At 40.3% G+C, this 25901-nt stretch overlaps 1 protein-coding gene across 1 annotated transcript; it reads left to right on the top strand.

Moving 5' to 3' along the window:
* Positions 1–2: 2 nt before the first annotated feature.
* MFSD8 (major facilitator superfamily domain containing 8) lies at positions 3–20394 on the top strand (the record flags this gene model as incomplete). The annotated part of the gene is made up of 13 exons (XM_082257377.1): positions 3–176; positions 2524–2650; positions 4734–4819; positions 6640–6683; positions 8364–8604; positions 8951–9064; positions 9141–9285; positions 10625–10683; positions 12763–12868; positions 16189–16323; positions 16699–16802; positions 18123–18358; positions 20194–20394. Exons 2-13 carry the CDS (start codon positions 2592–2594, stop codon positions 20392–20394), a joined length of 1530 nt encoding a protein of 509 aa, XP_082113503.1. The 5' UTR covers positions 3–176; positions 2524–2591.
* Between the last annotated feature and the right edge of the window lie 5507 nt (positions 20395–25901).

Here is a 25901-nt window from a genome sequence, read left to right as displayed (position 1 = left end):
ATAAGCACAATTGAAGAATAAATCACTCTCCCGCTGGAGTTAGCTAGTTTGTGCCCACAGTTAATATGGCGACAACTGGCGGAAGCATGGGACCTGGTCACATGACACAGTCCTTTGACCCACATTTGGAAGCTTAGGGAATCTGGTAGTCATGTAGCTTGGACTGACTGCGCAGGGTAAGTAATCTGTTCCTCTAGCCTCGCTGATTATTTGGAAGGGACACTTTAACGAAGACTCTAGTTTACACATACCATTAGTAGTTATAGGAAATGCCCCTGATTTCCAAAAACTGACCACATGAGCAATAAAGTCATTTTTTTTGCCTGCATGTTTGTTTTAGTGTTCAGATAGGTTTTTTTTTTAAAGTGTAACTTTTATTACATTTTGGATATAATTTGGAGGGTTATAACCCCTGGTAGTTTTTGTTTTTTGGCCATCTGTGTCAAAATTTAGAATTTTGCAAATAATTCCCAAGGGCTTTTAGGCAGCAAAAAATCTCAAACTACTACATTAACCAGTTTTGGACTGGAAGGTTTTACCCCCTTAATGACCAGGCAATTTTTTGCAATACGGCACTGCATTACTTTAACTGACAGTTGTGCGGTCGTGCAACGCTGTACCCAGATAAAGCTTTCGTCACTTTTTTTTTTTTTCTCCATAAAATAGAGGGGTTTTTTGGTGCTATTTGATCACCTCTGCGGTTTTTATTTTTTGCGCTATAAACAAAAAAGAGTGACAGTTCTAAAAAAAAAAAAATATATATATATAATTTTTTTTATTTTTTTTTCTGCTACATAACATATCCAATAAAAAAATGTAAAAAAATCGAATTTGTCATCAGTTTAGGCCAATATGTATTCTGCTACATATTTTTGGTAACAAAATTCCAATAAGTGTATATTGATTGGCTTGCGCAAAAGTTATCGCGTGTACAGACAATGCAATATTTTTATGGAATTTTATTTATTCATTTATTTTTTTACTAGTACTGGCGGCGATCAGCGATTTTTAGAGGGACTGCGACATTGCGGCGGATGATTCAGACATCAAACTGTCACTTTTGACACTTTTTGGGGTCCAGCAATACTAATACAGTGATCAAAAGAAAAATGCACTGCTACTGTACTAATGACACTGGCACGGAAGGGGTTAACAATAGGGGCGATCAAAGGGTTAAGTGTGTCCCTAGGAGGTGCTTACTAACTGGGGGGGGGGTTGCACTGATTGGGGGAAGACAGAAATCGGTGCTGCTGCTTAGCAGGAACATAAGATCTCCATCTTGTCCCCTTGCAGAACAGCGATCTGTCTTGTTTACATAGGCATAAACCTGTTCTGCCTCTCTCGGGGATGATCACAGATAGACGGCAGACACTGGGTCTGCCGAACCCGTTGATTTGACGTATCCGCTAGCCAATCACGGTGCGTTCACGCCTCTGGCAGCGCAATGGCGCCATCTAGTGGCTATTGAACAAAACGACGTGCAGGTACATGGTTTTGCACAATAGCGCCACTTTGCCGCAGTGACTACATGGCAGCCGGTCTTTAAGTGGTTAAGTAATATGTAGAAAAACTAATTTTTATTAATACAAAATTAAATTAAAATATGAGCTCTGCATAACCTCAACAGCAAGAGATGTCCTTGTTATACTGGCAGATAGCAATTTTTACATAGAAATTTTAAACTTCGTGTTATTGCCCCAATGCGTTACTACAATCGAAACGCATTGAGGGTCCTTTGGGCAGTAACACAAAGTTAAAAACAATTCTATGTTTAAATTGCTATCTGCCAGTATAACAAGGACATCTCTTGCTGTTGAGGTTATGCATACCAGAGTTCATGTTTTAACTAAGTTGTGTTGAATTGCAAATATTTTTTGTATCAATAAAAAAACTTTTTTACACATATTATTGAATGTATTAGTTTGATCTTTTTTGCTGCCTAAAAACCCCTGGGAGCATTCTTTGTCTTGTTGTAAATATTTTTAGGGCGAGCAGCACTTCTTTCTCCCACGTGGGTGGGTATTCTTCACCTGTGTCTCATTGGGGAGATTTCCCTTCACTTCCTGTCCCATAGTCAAAACAGGAAGTAAGAGGGATTTCCTAGCTGTCACCTGAACTAGCGCTCCCGAAAAGATTTCCCCTCTATTCCTGTTCTGATCACAAAAATTGGTGTTTTCTTTTTCTTTCACTTTCAGTGATAACCATATACAGAACAAATAGGGTGAATCAGGCAGACGGCAATAGAAATCTTACAGGTTTTCTAATCCCTCTTCACTCTATCCATAACTAAAAAAAAAAAAACCTCCTGTAGTTATATCTTAAATTTAATAAGGAGATGAATTAAATATTTTAGAAAATGATGCATAATTTTTGAAGTGTGTCGTCATTTGTGTTTCTAGTCTTCATTGGCGGTGTGATCTGACTGTGAGCATCTTATCAATACCAATTGGGATGAAGTGATCAGTTTAGCTTTGTTTGTGCTCATACTTTATGACTAACTGAGTGATGATGATGTCTCCTTAGGAGCCCAGACTTCTGCCTCATTCTTCTGCTATGTATGGTGTAAAGACGTGTGATTACTGACAGACATCATGGCTTCAGTGAGTGAAGATGACGAACGCTCGCCGCTACTGCAGTCATCAGACCCATGGTAATGCAGCAAATGTTCATCAATAGGGTATCACCAGCAATAGTAATTGCTAATTAATAGTCAGTAAGGCTCGATTCACATATATGCCAGTTGGAATGCGTTTTGAATTGCATCCAATTTGCATAACATGTGAACCAGCAGCCTTCTGTATAGAGCTGGTTCACATATCTGCAGGCCAGCCGGGGTCTGTTTTTAAAGAGTCCCATTCAGGCACGATTTCAAGCAAAAATTTGCACATAAGTCGCTGAACAAAACTACACCAGACTCTTTTTAAAAATTACACTAAGGCTGGGTTCACACTGATGCGAATTGGAATGCCGGATTCCCTGCATCAGTCACATGACAGGAGAGTGTGGCTGGTACAAACAGCTCCAGGGTGGCCGTGGTCCACACTGGAGAAGGGTCCTGTACATCTTCTGGTCTTTTTCAGGTGTGATTTGAGCAAAAAACTAGGGCCTGATTCACACATGAAACGCTGAACAGACACGCACTGGACCCCTGCTGTGAGCCGCGGCTGCAGCTACCGTGAACCCAGCCTAAAATCGCGGCCAGACATCTGAACCAAGCCTAACACTTGACATCTTGCAGATAAGGGTTATGCCCCGTACACACGTGCAGATTATCTGCAGACTTTTGTCTGCAGACTTACCTTTTCTATGTAGTGCAAGGGCCTGCCAGATTGCATACAAATTGAAAGTGTTTAGGTTTGACCTCATATTATATGGTTTTGGTAAGTCTGCAGACAAAAGTCTGCAGATAATCTGCACCTGTGTACGGGGCATAAGAGAAGTGGTTGGAAAGGATTCAGGTTTTTATCCTAATGCATTCTCTGCTTTTAAAGTGGTGGTAAACCCAGTTTTTCTTCTTTTACCTACAGGTAAGCCTATAATAAGCCTGATCAGTAGGTACTGTGAATAAAAAATAGGGAAATAAACTTCTGACACTCACAAGAGATCTCCACACTGTGAAATTCTCCTAAACTTGCACTGTTTAGGAGATATTCAGAGTGCATGCAGCCGATGACATCTCCAGAGAATGCGCTCTGAAGCTCTGGCATACCGTGCCAGACCTTCAGAGCCTGTGCCGTAAACCGCAGCTCCCGCCCACATGCACGGGATTGATGTCATTGCTCCCCCAGCCACTCATGTAGCCAGAGGCCACGAACCCGGAAGGAAGACCAGGTAAAGATGGAAGCCCTCTCAGCGGTGACAGCATGATGCTGGAGGACTTCATTTTAAGGTAAGTCTCATAATGTGCTAGTATGTGGTGTATACTAGCACATTATGACATTGCCTTGCAGGAGTTTTTTTTTTTTTTTTTTAATCTAACCGCGGTTCACTACCGTGTTAACCCCTTTGCACTGGCGTATCCTGGTCCTTTAAGAGATTTCAAATGCCAGGGGTGGGGTTTATGATCACCTGACCACCGTGATTGGCCTGTCACAGCAGTCACATGTTCGGAAAGCCCCTGATCGCAAGAAGTGATCGGGAGCTTTCTGTTAGCCGCTGGCAACTGTACCAGGAGTGCACTGGGTGCCAGGTCTCAGCACGACTGTGTGTGCTATTTGGTACGCAAATATGCGGCCTATCAGTACCAAAGCCCATCCGCATATTTGCGTGCCATTTGGCGCCTAGGGGTTAGGGTAAAAAAAACTTTTATGTGGAGATCCCCCCCCACCACAGACTTACCTGAGCACAACCTCAATCCAGCACTGTGCCCAAGAGCAACAGTGCTGCTCTCTCTGTCTCCCTCCTCACTGGACTTAGAGCAGTGCAAGCCATTGGTTCCTGCTGTTATCAATAAAACCCAGTGACAAGGGGGCAGGGCCAGCTCACACTGTGTGTTTCAATAGATCAAGCCCGCACGTGTGCCACCATAGGAAGAAGTTTCAACCTTGACATGTGTTTTAGCACATTGAAACATGTTCATTAAACCTCATCAGTGTAAATGGGCCATTAATTTAAAGTTTAAAGCTGTTCATCTCTTGGCATATAGCTCTTGATTCTCCAGCTTATTTGCTATTCTTCTAAAAGATATGTCCTCTATTTTATTATGTAATATTTCCATTAAAATTATTTTGTAGCATCGTTATTGAAACTCAAGATCAGCACAAAAGCAGATGGTGGTCCATCAGGGTTATGTACCTTACCATGTTTCTTAGTAGTGTAGGTGAGTATTGACCAATCAAGTAAGACTTGTTGAATCTTGGAATGTAACTGTCAGATAATGTCAAAGGCCCCTTTTACTCAGGTTTTCTAATCTGGTCCGCCTGTCAGTTTTTCAGGCGGACCTGATGGGATGTTCCATGCAGCCCTATGGAGCAGCGGATGTCAGCGGAGACATCTCCAGTGACACCCGCTGCTATCCGATCCGATTCTGTCCGTGAAATCCAGACGGGTGGAAACCCTATTTATCATCCATCTGGAGGATCGGATGAAAACGAACAGGCGGTCCGTTCTCATCCGATCTCCCGGGCTCTTACAGCTCCGTCTCTGCAAAGTAAACCGAGACAGAGCTGTCATCTGCCTGCTCAGGATCGGCGGATCAATCCCCGCTGAGCAAAACTGAGTTTGTCGGGCCCACCACCCGTGTGAAAGGGGCCATACTGTGTTTTGAGTGCCTGTTTTTAAAGCGCATCTAAATGTAAAGAATAAAACATTGCAAACAGGCAGGCTTTTTATTGTGGAAGAGACATGCAACATCTCTTCTGCAATTAAGAACACTTACCTGCCCATTCATAATTCTCTGCGAAACGTTTATCACGCAGCTCTTCTTTTTTTTTTTTATTCTTTATTTAAAGATATACAACAAATTAACACAACATGACAGAATAATATGAATGGGTATACGTAGGCCATCAAAAAAACACACATCAGCAGGACAGAAAAATGTAAAAAAAAATAGTAAATAAAAAACTAGCATCATACAAATATGGTTCCCAATTAGAACCACCAATGAGATAAACGGTATGGAGCCTCATTGTCCTATGAAAATACTTATTGAGATAGTGACTAGTAATAAAACAAGACAATTTCAGGAGTGCAAGAATCGGGATCTGAGCACATGGCCTTCAGATGTTAACGTGTGCCGAAAGCTTTTTGATTTTTTTTTTAGAGAAGAATATTTTAAAAAAGGGAATGGAAGTATCATAGGGTGTTTCAGGAAAAAGGGAAAACGTGAAAAGAGAAGAAAGGAGGTGGCGAAAAAAAAAAAAACATAGTGATGGGGCAGATGGAAGGGGTAGGGATCCACAGTGGGAATAATAGGACCTCAAATCGCATCCAGTGCACGCAGTTCATTTTACATGAGGATGACTGCACTCCAGTGTGGCCAATTAAAATGTCTGAAGACCAGCACCCTGAAGAACCTGGGGAGAAGATGCTGGCACCAGTGACGTACCTCACTAATATTGGACCATTGGAACTAAGGTAAATATTTTTGCCTTTAGTTCCGCTTTAATAGATCTAAAACTGAACATTATTTCAGAGTTTTATAGGGATTTTATAAGTCTTGTTGAATACATATGTTTTATCATGTAGCCTTGTTTGTAAACTAAACCAAAAAAATAACTGAGGTTGCAGGGTATTTGTGGCCAACAGCAACCAATCTGTTTTTATTTTCTGACCAACACAGGTTTAGATACAGCTGGCAACACAATTTGATTTATATTTAAAACATTTATATCTAAATTATTCAAGTGAAATGGCAGACCGGTATGCATAGATACATTGGTCCAAGCTGGACCAATCTATGTGAAAACATACCATGCCTGGAATTCATCATTAAGGTATACCGAGTATTGATGCTACTACTTATGCATCATGGGACATTGATTGTCAGAATAGGTCAACTTTGTTAATTAAAAAAATATATATATTTTACAGCATGGGTATAAACTCATATGACTGTAACATTGGTTTACCTTTTTATTATTGTTTACTTAAGTCTTGAAATGTGTGTGTTTTTTTTTTTTTTTTTTTTAATTTTAGGGTTTTCTATTGTGGTGACTTCAATTTGGCCATATCTTCAAAAGGTTAGTTATGTTCTCTATCATTTTCACAACTGCCCGATGCTCTATTTATTTCATGGAATTGTTTATTAAAGAAATCATCATGGAAAGTTCTAAATCTTTGGGGAGGTAAGGATAAAAAATAAGATATACAGTAATTTTTCTGACCATACACATAGCTATCTACAACTGGTTGTAGATTTGGTTGTTTTAAATTATTTTTTGTTTGAAAATATTTATTGGACAATGCAAGTAAAGAATGATTTGGCTGAATTAAAAAGGATTTTCTGCCTGGACAGATTGCCTCTATTTGATAAAACCAATTGTTTAGATTTTAGATGCACTTCTGTAAGTGCATCCGAAGTGCAAATTTAAAGAGTCCTGTGCATTTTCTGAGGTTCAGGTGCAAATTCAAGGCTTATTGAGTTTCATGGGAACATTTCTGAATCGCACATCTCTTCAGTTGTGTTCAGGATTCAGTTCAGGATTTCAGCACGGATTGCTCTACTACTACAGGAGCTGACACCTACTATGTATTGGCCAGCACCGAAAATTGCAGCAGTATCAAAAATCCGGTCCTGAGCCTTGCAAATTGGAATTAGTACCGCATTAAAAATGCACCTGAGCCGCTAAACAAATGCTTTTTTTTTATTTGCAGTGAAAACTGACGCACCATTCGCATCAGGCACGTGTGAACCCAGCCTTAGGGAAGAGGGATGGGTAGAGCATAGCTGCACACTGACTACAAAAGATGCAGGCACGCTGTGCACTTGTGCAGCCTGCTTGTATCGAAGGACGGCTTGATGTGAGATGCAAACTGACCACACTAACAAGGATCGGCTTCCTTGCTAGCGTGGTCAGTTATTAACCAGGAAGTGGGAAACTGGCAGGGTCAACCAAGTAATATAAAAAAGTACAAGCACAAATAACCCATTTATGTAAAAAGCACATATAAAATCCCTATAGTGACAGATGTATTACATTTTAATTTTAAGTTTACAAACACTTTAACTTGACTTGCTCCTTGAGTCTGGGGGCAGCAGTGAAAGGGAGATTAAAGAGGGGCCAAATGAGGAGAATATTAATATGCAAGCAAGAAATGAAGCCCAGAGTTGCTTTTGAGGGAAAGCCTTTCAATTGGTGGAAGAATAACCAAGAGAATTATCCTACCTTGGCAAAATTAGCGAAGTCCTGTTCATGTTTTTTTTTCCTGCTTTTTCAAAATGTGTCCGTTTGCGTAATGTTAATGTAAAGTTTACATTTTTTTATTCTGCTGTTTGTGTGTAACACTCCATTTTGTTCAATAAATTATTTTAAATAAAAGATAAAAAGGGCATATTGAGTTTTTTTTATCTGATTAATCAAAACCATAATCTGCCAACTATTAATTGCAGCCCTACACTTTTCCATAGGGCTGATTTAGAAGGGATAAAGGAAGAAAATATTTCTGTATTACCCTTCATAACTAATCACACTCTAGCTGTCATTCATCTATAGTTGATTGTTGCCGCGGGCAGCACACATACCTTTCACAACCTTTTTTATTAATATAACCCTGTAAGACATGCTGATATACAATGATCAGTGCTGTAAATTGCCAAGATTATTATTAGTGTAATAGTTTCTGGTTTATTTGTATACTATTGAGTAGCATGCTGTTTAGTGAGATTATATTTAAACCATATTCATGTTCATTTTTCTCAGATTGACTCAAGTGCTGATACAAGTTTCCTCGGCTGGGTGATCGCTTCCTACAGTTTGGGTCAGATGATTGCCTCACCCTTGTTTGGCTTATGGTCTAATCATAGGCCACGAAGAGAGCCTCTAGTTGTCTCCATTTCCATACTGGTGGCAGCCAGCTGTCTTTATGCCTATGTACATGTTCCTGCCAGTCACAACAAGTATTATATGCTTGCTGCCCGTGCCCTGGTTGGCTTTGGATCAGGTGTGTTGCTACAGAAATAGTAAAATCTTGTGTTCTAAAGCAGTGGTCCTCAACTCCGGTCCTCAGGGCCCACTAACAGGCCAGATTTTAAGTATTTCCTTGGGGAGATGCAGACTAGAATACTACAATCACTGAGCAGCAAATGATATCACCTGGAATGTATTTCAGTTAGCTTGCAAACCTGGCCTGTTAGTGGGCCCTGAGAACCAGGGTTGACCACTGTTCTAAAGTATTAATCTGTTGAAAAATATACTCAGGGAACAGAACTAGGTTCTTAATCCCATCTATCATTATTGCCATTTTTTAAATCCATCAGATTATTCTCTTACATTTTTTTACATACTAGGCAATGTTGCTGTTGTTAGATCGTATGTTGCTGGTGCAACTTCCATTTCAGAAAGGACGGGTGCAATGGCAAACATAAGTGCTTTCCAAGCTCTTGGATTTATCTTGGGCCCTGGTAGGTAGATTATTGGAGGTGACATGGGTTTGTGGACAGGCCTTTCATTTTGGATAAATCAACGTTTCTCTGTTAGCATTCCAGGCTGTCTTTACTCTGATTGGAGAAACGGGAGTGACCTTTACTGCTATTGATCTCCAGCTGAACATGTACACCACCCCATCACTCATGGGTGCGTTCCTTGGCATTGTGAACATCATTCTGATCTTTGTTATATTCAGGTATTACCTTGGTTTTGCCAAAACTGTAGTATTTTTTTGAATTATCTACTGTGATATGGTAATGAAAATAATCCTATGGTGAGGGGTTAGAACCACTGTCATGTTTTTATTGCTGAGTTTCCCTGTGTGGAAGATTTGCTCTTTCTAATTGTCCTGATTACCAGTGTCACCACAAATAAAAGCAAGAGTAAATTTTGAGGTGCCACCTGAACAGGAACAGAGGGGAAATCTCATGGGCACACATGTTCTACTGAAAACGGTTTGAGAGAGGATATTCCTCACTTTGGAAAAATATCCTCTCACTTCCTGTTGAATCTTTAGGACAGGAAGTGAAGGAAAATCTTTCCAATAAGACACAGATGGTTTTAACTCTCCCTTGCTCTCTCCAAAATGGAAAAGAAAAGTTTTGCCTTTTTAATGATTTTTTAATTAAATATTTGAATTGTGAACAAGTACCAAATAAAGAAGAGTTTACATACATGTGTTGAATTGAGAATATCACCCATGTTTTATATTTACATCAACATCTAAATGAAAGTGACCGTGACACCTGATCAATCATTTCAACAATCTTCCCGTAAGATAAGATGTGCATTTAACATATTTTATGGATGTTATTTACCCTGAAAAGCCTACCTTGTGTAGACATCTTAAAGTCCTGAGAATGTTGCTAGGTGCCACTCTTAGATGTGATGTCAGCAGCAGCAGTTGCGCTATACATCGTTACCCATTGCTTCCCCCCCCTGTTGCTGCATAACCTATTTATGGCAATGACTGAAAAACTGAAGGGCCCGTTCACACCTGAATCACACAGGAACGCGGTCTGTGTTTCTGTGCGATTCAGTGCAGTGCGATTTTCAGCCTATTCATTTCAATAGGCTGAAATTACACTGGATTGCACCAAAAGTAGTGCATGCACTGCAGCTGGATCGTGTAATACTGCAGTTCCATGCGATTCGGTGCAGGCAAATGCACTGCATTTGCAATCTGCATTTGGGGTGTTGTTGGGAATACATTGACACCCGTAGCAGATTGCACACCCAGGGCATCCATTAGGATTTGTCTTTTATCTACTGGGAACTTAAAGGCATTCTTTCATCTTGGTACTTCGTTTCAAGCGCTTCTCATTTGTCTCTGGCTAAGTCTAAGTCTGCAGCCCTCTTTCATAAATGAAATCATTTAGGAACATTGGAGTATAATGTTATTTTGCTTTGTTGTCCCTTAATCTACTTGTGCTTAAGAGTCGTTTTTAAGTTGCCTGTTCATTTTCTAGTTTTTTTTATAATGTTTGCTCTGTGGTTTATGAAGGTTGCAGTGAACAAATATCTTCTTCCTGCAGAGAAAACAGAGTGGATGATCTGGGAAGGCACCTGGGAAATATAAACTATGAGCCTGAAGGTAATATACTTTTAAGATTTGACATATACAGTAAAACCTTGGAACATGAAAACATTTCCTGCATTAAAGTCGTTCTAAAGCCTAGACATTTTTCCTTCATCCTGCATTAAGGTAAATTGAGGTAAAAAATGTTCCAGTAGCAGTATCACCTCCTCACCCCCCTATAGTCGCATAAATCCATTGGCTCTCGCTGCTGTCAGTCAAATCCTTTGACAAGGAGCGGGGCTAATGCGTGCTGTGTGCCTACAGACACAGGTAGCACAGCTCGGGATTGAGCCCACACTTGCGCCCCCATAGGAAGCAACTTCCTATGGGGGCACAGGGAGAAGAGAAGGTGCCAGGAACGCTGGCAGGGGACCTTAGAGGAGGAGGATTAGGGTTGCTCTGTGCAATTCCATTGCACAGAGCAGGTATGTATAACCTGTTCTTAAAGGAAAAAAAAAATTAAGATGTTAGTCACTTTAAGGTAAAAAATGTCCCTGTGTTTGTATCGCCCCCTCACCCACCCCCCCCCTGTATACTTACCTGAGTCCTATCTCCATCCAGCGCAGTGCCCGTCTGCAGCAGCTCTCTCCTCTCTCTCTTTGCTCACAGAGGCAGCAGTGGGAGCTGCCATTGTCAGTCAAATCTTGTGGAGGGGGGGGGGAGGGGCAGTGCTGACCCCCTGTGTGTGTGTGCCATCATCAATAAATGGTAAAGTCACAAAAGGCCTGTGTTGTGCTTATGTTGATGGGCAAATGCAGTGTTCTTTTGGGTGCATTCTGCTTGCATTTTGACATCAATTTGAGAGACTTTTAAGATCATTCAGAATTTAAAGACAGATCACTTTGACCTGCAGCTGACCTCCTCCTGACATGCATCAATCTACTTTTGTGTTACTATTGACTTGTATGGGGAGAGAAGCAGTTCTGATGCAAATTAAAGGCCACCAACACAGGCCCTGAAAAGTAAGTGTAATTTTATATACTAGTGTCTCTGCACTGCAGACATTTTCTGTTCTTGAATATTCTTCATAATAGATACCTAGCATAAACCCCATGTAGACCATAGTAAACAAGCAAAAAAGGCATGCAGGAATGTCTGTCCTAAATGTGCAGGTTACTGTATGCACATAGGCTTACAAGTGGGTTGCCTTGTGGTGTTAAACTCTTACTCTGCACTTGAGTTTGTTTGCACTAATATTTTATGAGCAGAAGAGTTTCAGATTGTTAATAAACACACAATATACATAGTGGTTCCTGACAAAAATTAAGAAATAATCTGAGGGTGCACCAGCCTAGTGCATTATCCTGAATAAATTACTTTATTACATAAAAGAATAATACTCACAAACATGCGCTTAAAACCGCATATCAAATAATAGGCAGCTAAACGTCCATGGTATCACGTTATGATGTAACGTCCCACAGTTTGACTGGCTGATGCGTTTCGAGGTGCCACCTCTTCTTCAGAGCCAACTGAGCTATGTGTCACAGGATAATGCACTAGGCCAGTGCGCCCTCTGTTTATTTCCTAATTTCAGTGCATCTAGACACCCCCAGTCTTGAGAGGGCAGCAAGGTGGCATTTATCCGGATTTGCCAGGTCAAGGACCTAGAGTAACGCCATTGTGGGGCCCATCTTCGAGCGCAGGAGAGATGTGTGTTGCATATGCCAAAGTGGTTCCTGACAACCTGGGTTATAGGCCCCATCCTAATAATTTTCAGGGGTCATCTTGGGTTTCATATTGTGTAGATGCAGAGGAAAATGTATATAATCAGACTTTTTAATTTTAAAGCTGAACTTTAGGTAGCATTTCCTTCAGTCTTTCACAGTTGTTCAGGTTCATCTCCTGTACTAAAATTGTTTACTCTGATTTACCTGCACACTGTGCCCTAAAAACTGCACCAAGTCAAATATAACCTGCCTCATTTACTTGCTGATGGATGTCCCACATCATCTAGTCCTCCCTTTTAAGCTGTAGAAGTAGGTACTCACTTAATTTTTCATACATTGTGTTTTATGCTCATTGCGTTTCTTCCACTAGATGACCTAAGGGCTGGAGTGAGTTTATTTTACATTTTTTTTGTTTTGTTTTCAGAGCGTAATTCACAAGCAGAGAGTGAAGAGGCCGTTGATCGAGTGGCAGTTGTCTCATCAAATGTTTTCTTCTTTGTCATTTTGTTTGTATTTGCCATTTTTGAAACGTAAGTATTCCTTTTTCATGTCATTAGAATATATTAAACTGGTTATATGAATGCGTTTGTGGGTGAAACCTGCACATGCTAACAGCAAAAGCCAAATTCTGCCTTCCTTCTGTGGCGAGATCTGATAGATCTTTCCACTTTGGATGCTTAAACATTTTCCTTAGTTTTTCTATATTTTATAGAATGTTATGTATGTTTACAAACTCTTGAGAGGTACACACTAGAGCTGCACAATTCTAAATAACATGAGAATCCCGCTTTTTTTAGAATAAAGATCGCGATTCTCGGCGTAACATCATCTTTTACATTATACAAAATAAAATTGGGCTGACTTTACTGTTTTGTTTTTTTTTTAATTCATTAAAGTGTATTTTTTCCCCAAAAAACTGCATTTGAAAGACTTCTGCGCAAATACAGTGTGACATAAAAGATTGCAACAATTGCAAATTTATTATCTAGGGTCTCTGATATAAAAAAAAAAATAAATATATATATATATATATATATATATATATATATATATATATATATATATATATTAGTTTGGGGGTTCTAAGTAATTTTCTAGCAAAAAATACTGATTTTAACTTTTAAGCAACAAGTGTCAGAAAAAGGCTCAGTCTTTAAGAGGTTAAACTGCCCTCACTTACAGATGGAAGTTCATTCCTTTGATCAAGAATGAAAAGATAGATTGTAAAACATTGTGTATAGTTATCTGGCAACCTTAATAATGTTGATAAATATTTGCCAGGGCTCCTTTTTCCTTTTTTTTTTTTTTTTTTGACAGCTGTGAGTGAGCAGAGAACAGCTCTGTAAGAATTGAGGACATGCTGTTTTAAGATCGTGAGGGGGGGGGGGGGGGGTGAATCGAGATTGTGATTTTTTTTTTTCTTTTTTTTTTAAACAATTAATTGCGCAGCTCTAGTACATACAGTATGCAAATTCAACAATATATAGACATTTGTTGGAATAAAGTACATATGCATATATGTAAACAACCAAGGAAGAAGCGGGGCTCATAGAGAAGGTGTATGGGTTATTGCTGCTGTTTGTGGGTGCAGCAGCTGACGGACAGATGGCTGGGTTTTTTATGGTCTGCCAAGGAAAGGTTGTAATGGCACAGCCAAAAACCCACCCTTTGGTTGGATGTGTATGGCATTGTAATTGCTGGTTAGAGGATAGAAAAAGGTATTGGGGAGAGAGGGTGCATGGAGACTGGTGATTGAGGTAGGAAGGAGGAACAGAGATATAGAGGACAAAGGGTTTGAGGGGGAGGTAAATGGCGCTGCCCAGTAAGATAAAAGATAATAGAAAATAGAAATATGGACCTAATCAAAATATAACACAGTAGTATATAAATGCTCTAATAAATAATAAAAAGGAAGTGAAATTCACCAAACCCATGGCATGGTGACGCTACTCCTGATGACGTCAATGAGACGAAATGCATAGAGCGTCACTGCCTCACTTCCTGTCCCAGTGGAACGCACTTCGGTCGCTTGGAGCGTAGAGCGTTCCGGAAGAGCCCCACTGCATCTGCCCACAGTTTTGTGTGTATTATACCACTGCCTGTTATTCCTATTTCTATATACCCAGAACACTCTAGATTGCATAAGGATACACCTTCCAAGGAGATCCCAGGATACCACTAGGAGGCATGGGTTACTAATAGAGGTCCATAGGAGCCACTAGAGGTCCATAGGAGCCACTAGAGGTCCATAGGAGCCACACTTCCCCTTATATCCAAGGCTTACTACCCCTGTGGGGGTGAGTACTTCTGGTGAGTGCGGTCCTGAGAGTGAGGGGAGCACCTCTGATCCATCACACCAGCCACACTTGGATCATCACTAGAATTTTGGACACAAGCACCTTGTGATTTTTTTCACAGCACAGTGTCACTTTATATGTTTGTAGAGATTGTACTTTTTGCACTGAGTAATCTTTACCTGGAGAGGCACAAGAATTGGATACGATCACTTGTTTGGATCCTTTTCATGCACACAGTCACTTTATTAATAATTTAATTGTTGGATATTTGGACTTATTTACACCCCTATGTGGATGTTGTTTTGTGTCTCTTAATGCACCTTTGAATCTAGATATATTCAGTTTTATATATTTATTTAATTTGTTGTACCAAGTCACTTTTTATCAAAATGTAGAGGGGAAGGGAAAAAAAATATCAAACATAGTGTAATTCTGTGACCTACTATGTTTATTAAACCTCTCAAAATGCACTCACATTAGTTAGTGTCTTAGCCAGACACTAGGAACATCAGGCAATCGGCGCGGCCTCTGGACGCTGAAGAGAAACACCGCACAACACAGCTCAGTGAGACACGCTCGTGGCTCCTACTTACCAGCCGGAGCAGTGTTTGCCAATGATTGCCTGATGTTCCTAGTGTCTGGCTAAGACACCAACTAATGTGAGTGCATTTTGTAGGAGACGTTTAATAAACCTAGTATGTCACAGAATTACACTATGTTCGATATATTTTTTCCCCTTACCCTCTACATTTCGATACTCTATCACTCTGTGAACCGCCCTGAGAATATTGAAAAAATTCATGGTTATTGATGGTCATCCACTTACCCTCCGGGATAGATGATTATACTGGATAAATTATCATACAAATGTGGCTGCTGGTCTCACCAGCTTTGTTTCTGGTGAGTTAATGTAGTGAGTCCTATGTGACACGGATGGTGGGATCCTCACAAGTATGCACTGAAGACACCTGCTTAATTTTATCCGTTAGCACTGTTTTTTTGAACTATTCCTGTACTATGGCCGTACCAGTTATAAAGAAAAAAAAAAGACTACTGCACATTAATAAATGACAGCAGTATCTGTACAAATGTGCATTGCTCTCACCTGGCTTTGGGACTCTAAAGCAAGTGGAGTGCCATAAATATTAGAAGAAAAAAAAAGTCTGGGTCACGTGACATGTGCTAAGCAGCGAGACGTCCATGGGACCCCACAGGCTCCATACCACAAACTGCATTTTTGAATGGGATGCAAAATGCAGCCACGGTATGGAGTAAACCTGTGGGGTATAAAAGGGTTCAGAGAGTAATATCTGTTCTCCATTATAAATGATCCCCTTAGTTTTTACACTACGATACCCACAGGTTTTTTCGCTAAACTTACAAACTTGGAAATTGACACTGGGGGAAATGTTCTAAATTAAGGAAGAGGGATAGGATCCTATCTATGTTATTTCAGAAGCCTGGCTATACAATATAGAATGATTACATTTGTGTGTATTATAGGTGAATCCTTTTCTTTAAATGTAAGACTTTTTTTGCTTCTTTTTATTCAGAATTGCAACCCCCCTAACAATGGACATGTATGCATGGAGCAGAACACAGGCAGTGTTTTATAATGGCATTATCTTGGCTGCTATAGGTGTGGAATCAGTGTTTGTATTTATCGCGGTTAAAATACTTTCTAAAAAGTAAGTGACTTAAAAAATACAATCCATTTAAATAAATAATATTCTTAAAGTTGTATTTTAAGCTCATGTTTGACAGTTGTCTGCAGACTGTAGACTGTTATATCAGTTCAGATGAGTGCTGTTTATAAAATATTATCAGTACATTCAAGTATTTTATTTTCACCATACTGACATTGTTAAAAAGGGCTACAGATTTCTCACAAATACCAGTTGTTTCCTATTCTACCCATATATAAAGATTATTGTAATCGTTGTTTTATTCCTTTTTGTATGTTTTTTACTCTTTTGTGTCCTCTGTTGTATAAATTGAGAAATCATCAGTTTTATGGCCATCATTGAAATAGTTTATTTCAGTTATTCTTTATTCTGTTACAGGACTGGAGAACGTATTCTGCTTGTCGGTGGACTGGCTATTATTTGGGCAGGGTTCTTTCTCTTGTTGCCTTGGGGAAACCAATACCCAAAGATACAATGGGCAGGTTAGTATACCTAGTAATAATTTCATTTTGGATGGAAGATCTACAGCACATGCACCAAACACAAGGCCTGTGGACCAAATGCGGCCCACCAGGCCATTTCATGTGGCACTCACACCTCTCCTGTAGCTGTGGCACCACCCTCAGCAGCTGGCAGCAGTGAGGAGGGCAGAACTCCTCGGCCAGATCCTGCACTTTTTTTGTGCTGCCAAAGAGATGCTCATCTCTGCATTCCTCCCCCCGCCTCAGCAGTGGGCACCAGAGAGGACAGCACTCCTCCTACAACTCCTGCATCTCTCTGTGTAGCCCGCAGCACCCTCTCATCTCTGCTTCCTCTGGTCTCCGCATTCAGCAGACTCAGGCGGCTGACTCCAACCCTCCCTCTGGTCCTCCTCCAGACCCTGCACTTTCTGCTTACCAGCTCCGCCACCAGCTTCTTCCCGGCAGGAGCACAAGGTAAGGGGGTGCACTGTGATGTAAGAGATGCTAATGGTGGGGGGTGGGGCTGTTGACATCTGATGTAAGGGGGTTGGGGTGATTTGGACATCTAATCTTACAGATCTAATCAGACCTTTGAGGACAACCATAATGCTGATATGGCCCACAACAAAATAGTTTGACATCCCTGATCTACAGCAATGTTTGCAGAATTTACATTCCCCAACGTATTTCTACAAAGACACCAGCATACCACAGGGTGATGAGGAACAGTTAGCTTTATCAAAATTTTCTATTGAAGGTGGTTCCAAAGGCAGAAGGTTTTTTATCTTAATGCATTCTGTGCATTAAGATAAAAAAAACCTTCTGTGTGCAGCAGCTCCCTGCAAATACTTACCCAAGCCCCATCTCGATCCAGGAGCTGTTGCACAAGAGACTGGGAAGTCTGGGACTCACCCTCCTGTTTGGCAGAGACTCAGCAGTGGGTGCCATTGGCTCCCTCAGCTGTCAATCAAGGTCAGTGAGTCAATGAGGAGAGAGAGGGATGGGCTCTCATAGCAAACTGCTTGCTGTGGGGGCACTCAGCAGGAGGGAGGGGCCAGGAGCAGCATCAAGGGACCCGAGAAGAGGAAGATCGGGGTTGCTCTGTGAAAAACCAACTGCACAGAGCAGGTAAGTATAACATGTTTGTTTTTGTTTTTTTAAACAGACTTTAGTATCACTTTACGTTTTATCTGTATACCAAATATTTAGTTACAACGGATTCTACAGAATTCCTTCACATCTATAATGACTTGAACATTTCAACAAAATTTTAGCCAAATGTGTATTTTAAGGTCTCCTACTGTTATAGTCTAATTTATAAATAGCCCTTGTCTCTTTCAGACATTGAGAACACAACCATTTATAACTCAAGCTCCTGGAGTTCAAGTTTTGTGATGTCCAGCAATCACACTGTAGATCCAACTGGATGTCCTGCAGCTCAGTCCTGGTGCTTTTACACACCTGTCATCCACCTTGCACAGTATCTTACATCGAATATTTTGATTGGCCTCGGATATCCGGTCTGCAGTGTTTTGACTTATACCTTGTACTCGAAAATCATAGGCCCCAAACCACAGGTAAATCTCTAAATACTAAAAATAATGAATTCAATTCAGAATTTTAGTATTGTCTAAAGATATAGCCAATTATTTAAAAAATAAAGAATTGAAAGACTTTCATTCTCACGTATATGTCTGGGGAGATTCATGTTGTGATCATCCTCATTAGTAAGAGTTAACATTAATCAAATACATCCAAGAACGGGATAAAATATTAGTAATGGTATTGTACCAGACTGGTTCTTTTTAGCTTGAAGGACTTAGAAAAATGCAGGTGTGTCTTATAAAAGTAGAATGTTATCAAAAAGTTAATTTATTTCAGTAATTCTATTCAAAAATTGAAACTCATATGTTTTATATAGATGCATTACACACAGGGTGATATATTTCAAGCATTTGTTTCTTTTAATTTTGATGAATATGGCTTACAGCTAATGAAAACCCAAATTTCTGTATCTCAACTATTGCATAGGACCAATAAAAAAAATAAAAATAAAAAAAAGATTTTTATTACAGAAATGTTGGCTTACTAAAAAGTATGTCCATGTACAGTATAGTATGCACTCAATACTTGGTTGGGGCTCCTTTTGTATGAATTACTCCATTAATGTGGTGTGGCATGGAGGCAATCAGCCTGTGGCACTGCTGAGGTGTTATGGAAGCCCATTTTGCTTTGATAGTGGCCTTTAGCTCGTTTGCATTGTTGGGTCTGCTGTCTCTAATCTTCCTCTTGACAATACCCCACAGATTCTCTATGGGGTTAAGGTCAGGCGAGTTTGCTGGCCAATCAAGCACCGTTATCCAATGATCAATAAACCAGTTATTTGTACTTTTTGCAGTGTGGGCAGGTGCCAAGACCTGCTGGAAAACGAAATTTAGCATCTCTATAAAGCTGGTCAGCAGAGGGAATCATGAAGTGCCCTAGAATTTCCTGGTAGAGGGCTGCGCTAACTTTTGACTTGATAACACAGTGGACCAGCAGATGACATGGCTCATAATCCAAGTTGCATGAGGTCCAGTGTGAAGTTTCCACAGTCAGTGATGATTTGGGGAGCCATGTCATCTACCAGGAAATTTTAGAGCACTTCATGACTCCCTCTGCTGACCAGCTTTATGGAGATGCTGATAAAATTTTCAAGCAGGACTTGGCACCTGCTTGCACTGCCAAAAGTACAAATACCTAGTTTAATGATCACGGTATCACTGTGCTTAATTGACCAGCAAACTTGCCTGACCTAAACCCCATAGAGAATCTGTGGAGTATTGTCAAGCGGAAGATAAGACACCAGACCCAACAATGCAGATGAGCTGAAGTCCACTATCAAAGCAAAATGGGCTTCCATAACACCTTACACACCGCAGTGCCACAGGCTGATCTCCTCCATGCCACGCCACATTTATGCAGTAATTCATGCAAAAGGAGCCCCAACCAAGTATTAAGTGCATACTATACTGTACATGGACATACAGAAATGTTGGTTTACTGAAAAGTATTAAAAATCCCTTTTTTTTTTTTTTTTTTTTTATTTATTATTATTGGTCTTATGTAATATTCAAATTTTCTGAGATACTGAATATGGGGTTTTCACTACCTGTAAGCCATAATCGTCAAAATTAAAAGAAAGAAATGCTTGAAATGTATCACTCTGTGTAACGCATCTATATAAAATTTATGAGTTTCACTTTTTGAATAGAATTACTGCAATTACATTTTTGATGGTATTCTAATTTTATGAGAAACACATGTAAGTCTGCAAAGCTTTCTTTCTGTTTTGTAAAACCCTTCTCTTTTTACTGTTAAAGTTTTAATAATAACCCAGCTTCCTGTTCTAAAATGTCTTTCTTTTCTTTAGGGGTTATATATGGGCTGGCTGACTGCAGCTGGCAGTGCAGCTCGGACCTTGGGACCAGTATTTGTCAGTGAGACCTACACACACCTTGGACCTCGATGGACCTTTAGTCTAATTTGTGGAATAGTGGCAATATCTCTGCTACACATGGCAGCAGTTTACAAAAGACTTATTGCTTTTTCTGTTCGATACGGGAAAATATAGCAGTATAATTGGATGTGTCAATTGTCAGTGTTATCATGCACTACATTAGATTTGGAAAAAAAAAGAAGCAGACCACCAGGATTATCATATTTGGAGGAATAGTATAACTGGCATTACAGAAAATTTGGAAGGACAAGTGCCCAATGTCTCACCTGGCTTAACACTGTTGATGATAAATTCTCTCTGCTGTTACTGCGCTAAGAGCAGCCACCCACCTGGTCTGGGGTACCATGCAGGCCTCACTTTGTACATGTTTCCACTTTAAGTGGTTTTAAAGTTAAACGGTTTTTCTAAAATAACCTAACAGAACATATCCCTAAATTTCAATCTCAATTCAACCCCCCCACGATCTTAATCTGGCATTTCCACAATTCCCGTAACAGGTGCAGAGCTTGATTAGCATTTTCCATTGAACCCCAGAATTGGCAGGTCCACCACTGGACCCCTGTGCTTTTCACAGATGAGAGCAGGTTCACCCTGTGCACATGTGACAGAGGTGAAAGGGTCTGGAGAAGCTATGGAGAACGTTATGCTGCCTGTAACATTGTTCAGCATGACCGGCTTGGTGGTGGGTCAGTGACGGTCTGGGGAGGCATATTCATGGAGGGACACACAGACCTCAATAGGCTAGACAATGGCACACTTACTGCCATTAGGAATCGGGATGAAATCCTTGGACCTGTTGTCAAACCCTACGCTGGTGTAGTGGGTCCTGGGTTCCTCCTGGTGCATGACAATGCCCGGCCTTAAGTGGTGAGAGTATGCAGCCAGTTCCTGGAGAATAAAGGAATTGATACCATTGTTACGGTCCATCCGACGCCACCAGGTTGCACCTCAGTCTGTTCAAGAGCTCAGTGATGCCCTGGTCCAGATCCCAGAGAAAATACCCCAGGACACCAGCATGCCTCGATGTCAGGCATGCATCCAAGCACATTGGGACCATACAAACTACTGAGTACCATTTTGAATTACAATGGAATTTCAGCAAAATGGGCTAGCCTGCTGCATCATTTTTCACTTTGATTTTTGGGGGTGTCTTTGAGTTAAGCCCTCTGCAGGTTGATCATTTTCATTTCCATCTAATGATGTGGCATCCTTTTGTTCCTAACACATTATTACCCAGTCCATATCAGTATAGATATTCAGCATGATATTTTTCCCAATTGAGATTAGATGTGTTTTCAAGTGTTCCTTTCATTTTTTTACACACAAAATTTTTTTTTCCTTCTCTGAGCTTCCTTCCTAAAATTTTAGATGGTTGTGTACCCTATACTTTAGCTCTCTCTGTGCCCCCTTGTGTTATTGGGACCTATGGAGTCCTGTGCATGCACTACTACTCTGTACTGCAACTCTATGTGCAGCCATTCACACAGTCAGTGTGAGAGGGACAAGGAGAAAAAGTTATGCCTTCCTGTTTTACTTTTATCTTTTCCGGTTCCTGTGCAGTAAAGAAGGAAGTAGAAACCCCTGTAGTATAATATGCTGCACATACAAACTATTTACAACTGTAAGAAAACAATACAAGACGTATAGAGTACTGCAGATATGCATACAACACACATGCACACGCTTTCTAACCTTCCTAGCGCAGTGGTTCTCAACTCCGGTCCTCGGGACCCACCAACAGGCCAGGTTTGCAAGATAACTAAATTACATCACAGGTGATCTCATTTGCTGCTCAGTGATTGCAGTATTCTAGTCTGCATCCCCCAAGGTAATACTTAAAATCTGGCCTGGTAGTGGGTCCCGAGGACCGGAATTGAGAACCACTGTCCTAGCACATGAGCATTGACAATGACCTAGGGATACACTAAAAAGTTAGAGTTTGCGATTTCTGGACTCCAGGACTAATGAAGGTGAAAACAGGAAAAGAAAAGTTATTTTGAGAGACAGGAGACAACCTCAACCTCCTAAGAGAACGGTTATCACTGAGAACAATGTTAAAGGCCTGAAAAAAAAAAAAAACTTTTACCTATACTGTATACATATACACTCACTGGCTACTTTATTAGGTACACGTGTTCAATTGCTTGGTAACACAAATTGCTAATCAGCCAATCATATGGCAGCAACTCAATGCATTTAGGCATCTGGATATGGTGAAGATGACTTGCTGAAGTTCAAATCAATCATCAGAATGGGGAAGAAAGGGGATTTAAGTGACTTTGAACATGGCATGGTTGTTGGAGTATTTAAAAAAATCGCTGATCTACTGGAATTTTCACGCACAAACATCTCTAGTGTTTGCAGAGAATGGTCTGAAAAAGAGAAAATATCCAGTGAGCGGCAGTTGTGTGGATGAAAATGCCTTGTTGATGTAAGAGGAGAAATGGCAGACTGGTTGGAAATGATAGAAAGGCAACAGTAACTCAAATAACCACTCATTACACCCAAGGTATGCAGAATACGATCTCTGAAGGTACAACACATCGAACCTAGAAGCAGATGGGCTACAACAACAGAAGACAACACCGGGTGCCACTCCTGTCAACTAAGAACAGGAAACTTGATTTCAGCTGCGATTATATAGATGATAGGGTCAGAATTTGGCGCAAACAAAAAGGAAAGCATGGATCCACCCGGCATTGTATCAACAGTTCAGGCTGGTGGTGTAATGGTGTGGGGGATATATTCTTGGCACACTTTGGGCCCCTTAGTACCAGTTGAGCATTGTTTAAATGCCATGCCTACCTGAGTATTGTTGCTGACCATGTCCATCCCTTAATGACTCTTCTGATGGCTACTTCCAACCGGATAATGCACCATGTCATGGAGCTCAGATCATCTCAAAATGGTTTCTTGAACATGACAATGAGTTCACTGTACTCCAATGGCCTCCACAGTCACCAGATCTCAATCCAATAGAGAACCTTTGGGATGTGGTGGAATGGGAGATTCATATCATGGATGTGCAGCCGACAAATCTGCATGATGCTATCATGTCAATATGGACCAAAATCTCTGAGGGAATGTTTCCAACACCTTGAATTAAGGCCGTTCTGAAGGCAAAAAGGGGGTCCAACTCGGTACTAGCAAGGTGTACCTAATAAAGTGGCCGGTGAGTGTATTTATCTATCTGATGTAACACTCTCCTCCTCCACAGCAGTGATTGACATCACTTCTGTGTCTCTCTCTGGTGATGGCTTTGTGCACTGCGCTCTTAACGGCAACACGTAGAGTTCTAGTACAGAGTGGGAGCCAGCACATTGCTGGGATTTACACAGAAGTCAGGTCCTGGGGCACAAAGAGAACAGGCATATAGCAGTGCAACCAGGTGGCGATTGAAAAAGAAGCAGATGAATGTGAATCAAATGCATGTGAATTATGTTATTTTAATTTAGGGGAAAAAAATATTGTTTTATTGTTTTTTTTTTTAAAGTGTTTAGACTTCCTCAAGTCAGGTGGTTCTTAGGGGGGCTTGGGATTTAAATTTAGGACTGGGTGGACCCATAAGAGGATATTTCCAGTGTATTTTTTTAATAAGTATGCTTCCTCTAATTTTTGATATACATTAACCACTTAAGCCCCGGAAGATTTTACCCCCTTCCTGACCAGGGGGTATTTTGTGATTCGGCACTGCGTGACTTTAACGGACAATTGAGCGGTCGTGCGACGCTGTACCTAAACAAATTTGACGTCCTTTTTTCCCACAAACAGAGCTTTCTTTTGGTGGTATTTGATCACCTGTGCGATTTTTTTTTTTTTTGATCATGCGCTATAAACGAAAAAAAAAGCGTAAATTTTGCAAAAATAACAATATTTTTCACATTTTTTTTATATGAAATTCCCCCCAAAAAATTTAAAAATCTACATTTTTTAACATTTTCGGCCAATTTGTTTTATGCTACATATGGTTGGTAAAAAAAATCGCAAAAAGCGTATTTTGATTGGTTTGCGCAAAAAGTTATCGCATTTACTAACAAAGGGAAAGATTTTTGTTGTTTTTTTTTTTTTTAACGCGTAATGGCGGCGATCTGCATTTTTTTTTTTTTGCGGTACTGCGACATTGTGGCGGACAGATCGGACCCTTGACTGACATTTTTGACACTTTTGGGGTTACCAGTGACATTACTGCAGTAATCAGTGCTATATATATGCACTTTTACTGTAAAAACGACACTGGTAGTGAAGGGGTTAACTTTATTTGAGAGGGAGGGGCTGTGTGTGTCCCTAGGGGCGTGATTCTAACTGTGATTGGCTGTGGCTTGAGCTGTAGGAACAATGATCAACGGTCCTACATAGTAGAACCGTATGATCACTATTCCTACACAGGGGAGAATGACAGGCGGCTTGTTGACACTAGCCGCATGACTTTCTCCATCTGCAGCGACGATCACAGAGTGACCGGCAGCCATTGGGTCCGCCGGTCACACGCGCAGGGGGTCCGTGACCGCGCAGGAGCGCGCCTCTTTGCCTGTGAGGGGCTGACCGCCGCAGTATATCTACTTGCGGCGGTCGGCAAGTGGTTAATAGAGTAGGCATGTTTTCTATGGGAGAATATGTTTGCTGTAATCTTAAAGGGTCCTGTACAGTCTGCTTCCATTAAATGGTTGCTTTGGAAAGAAATACTTCACAATGTTGACTCTTTGGAATGGCGGGGCGGCAGCCACCTCTAGATATACATGATAAAGAAGTGCCTGAAAGTAGATACATTCGCGCTTCAGATGTTAGAATAGAAAGATGACCACAAAACTCCTGCATAAGGTACAGTATACAGTGTACACAACCCTAAACTTATTTCCAAAAATAATACGTGTCAGTTGTTGGTAGATATTTTTACAAAGTGTTCCACCTTAGATGGAACAGACCAGTACTGGAATGCTGCATTAGTCATGGTGTTGCGCAGCTCTTTTTTTTTTTAAACACTGTTATAAGAAAAATAAAAACTGTTGGCTGCTGCTATATGTTCCATTTCCCCTTTTTAGTAAACCATGAATTACTTGGATTAAGTGACTTCACCCTTTTGTAAAATGGGGTCATTGAAGCCTAGACCCAAAGGCCAAATTTAGCAGCTTCAGAATGCATCAGGTAACCTTAGTATTGGCCTTAAATTCCACTCTAAAGGCTCAAAACAAAAATGTCTTTTTTTTTTTTAAATCTATGTTAGAAATTATATCGAATTTTATTTTACACAAGTGTGAATGATGGCTAAATAATTGCGTAGAGATGATTTCCACTTTTTATAAAATCTAAATTCGAATGTATTTTCCTTTTGGTTTTGCATTATTAAGTGACAATGCCCCTAATTTATTAAAACTGAACAAATTTAATAAAAAATTTAAGAAAGAACATAAATATTTTCTCCATATTTACTAGTCTTTTTAAACATAATTATGGATTAAAGCAGGTGGATTATTTTTATAACACTATAGGTGGTGAGATAAAAGATAATGCAATTGTGTGCAGATTTTTTGCAACATAGAAAGGTCAAATTGTGGATTATTTTTTACAGGTGGAAAACCATTGTAAAATCAGTTTGAATGATGGTAATTTATAATGACATGCTG

The sequence above is a fragment of the Pelophylax lessonae genome, assembly GCF_965119305.1.
Source record: "Pelophylax lessonae genome assembly, chromosome: 1".
NCBI classification, from domain to species: Eukaryota; Metazoa; Chordata; class Amphibia; order Anura; family Ranidae; genus Pelophylax; species Pelophylax lessonae.
This window is presented reverse-complemented; position numbering and strand designations above follow the sequence as displayed.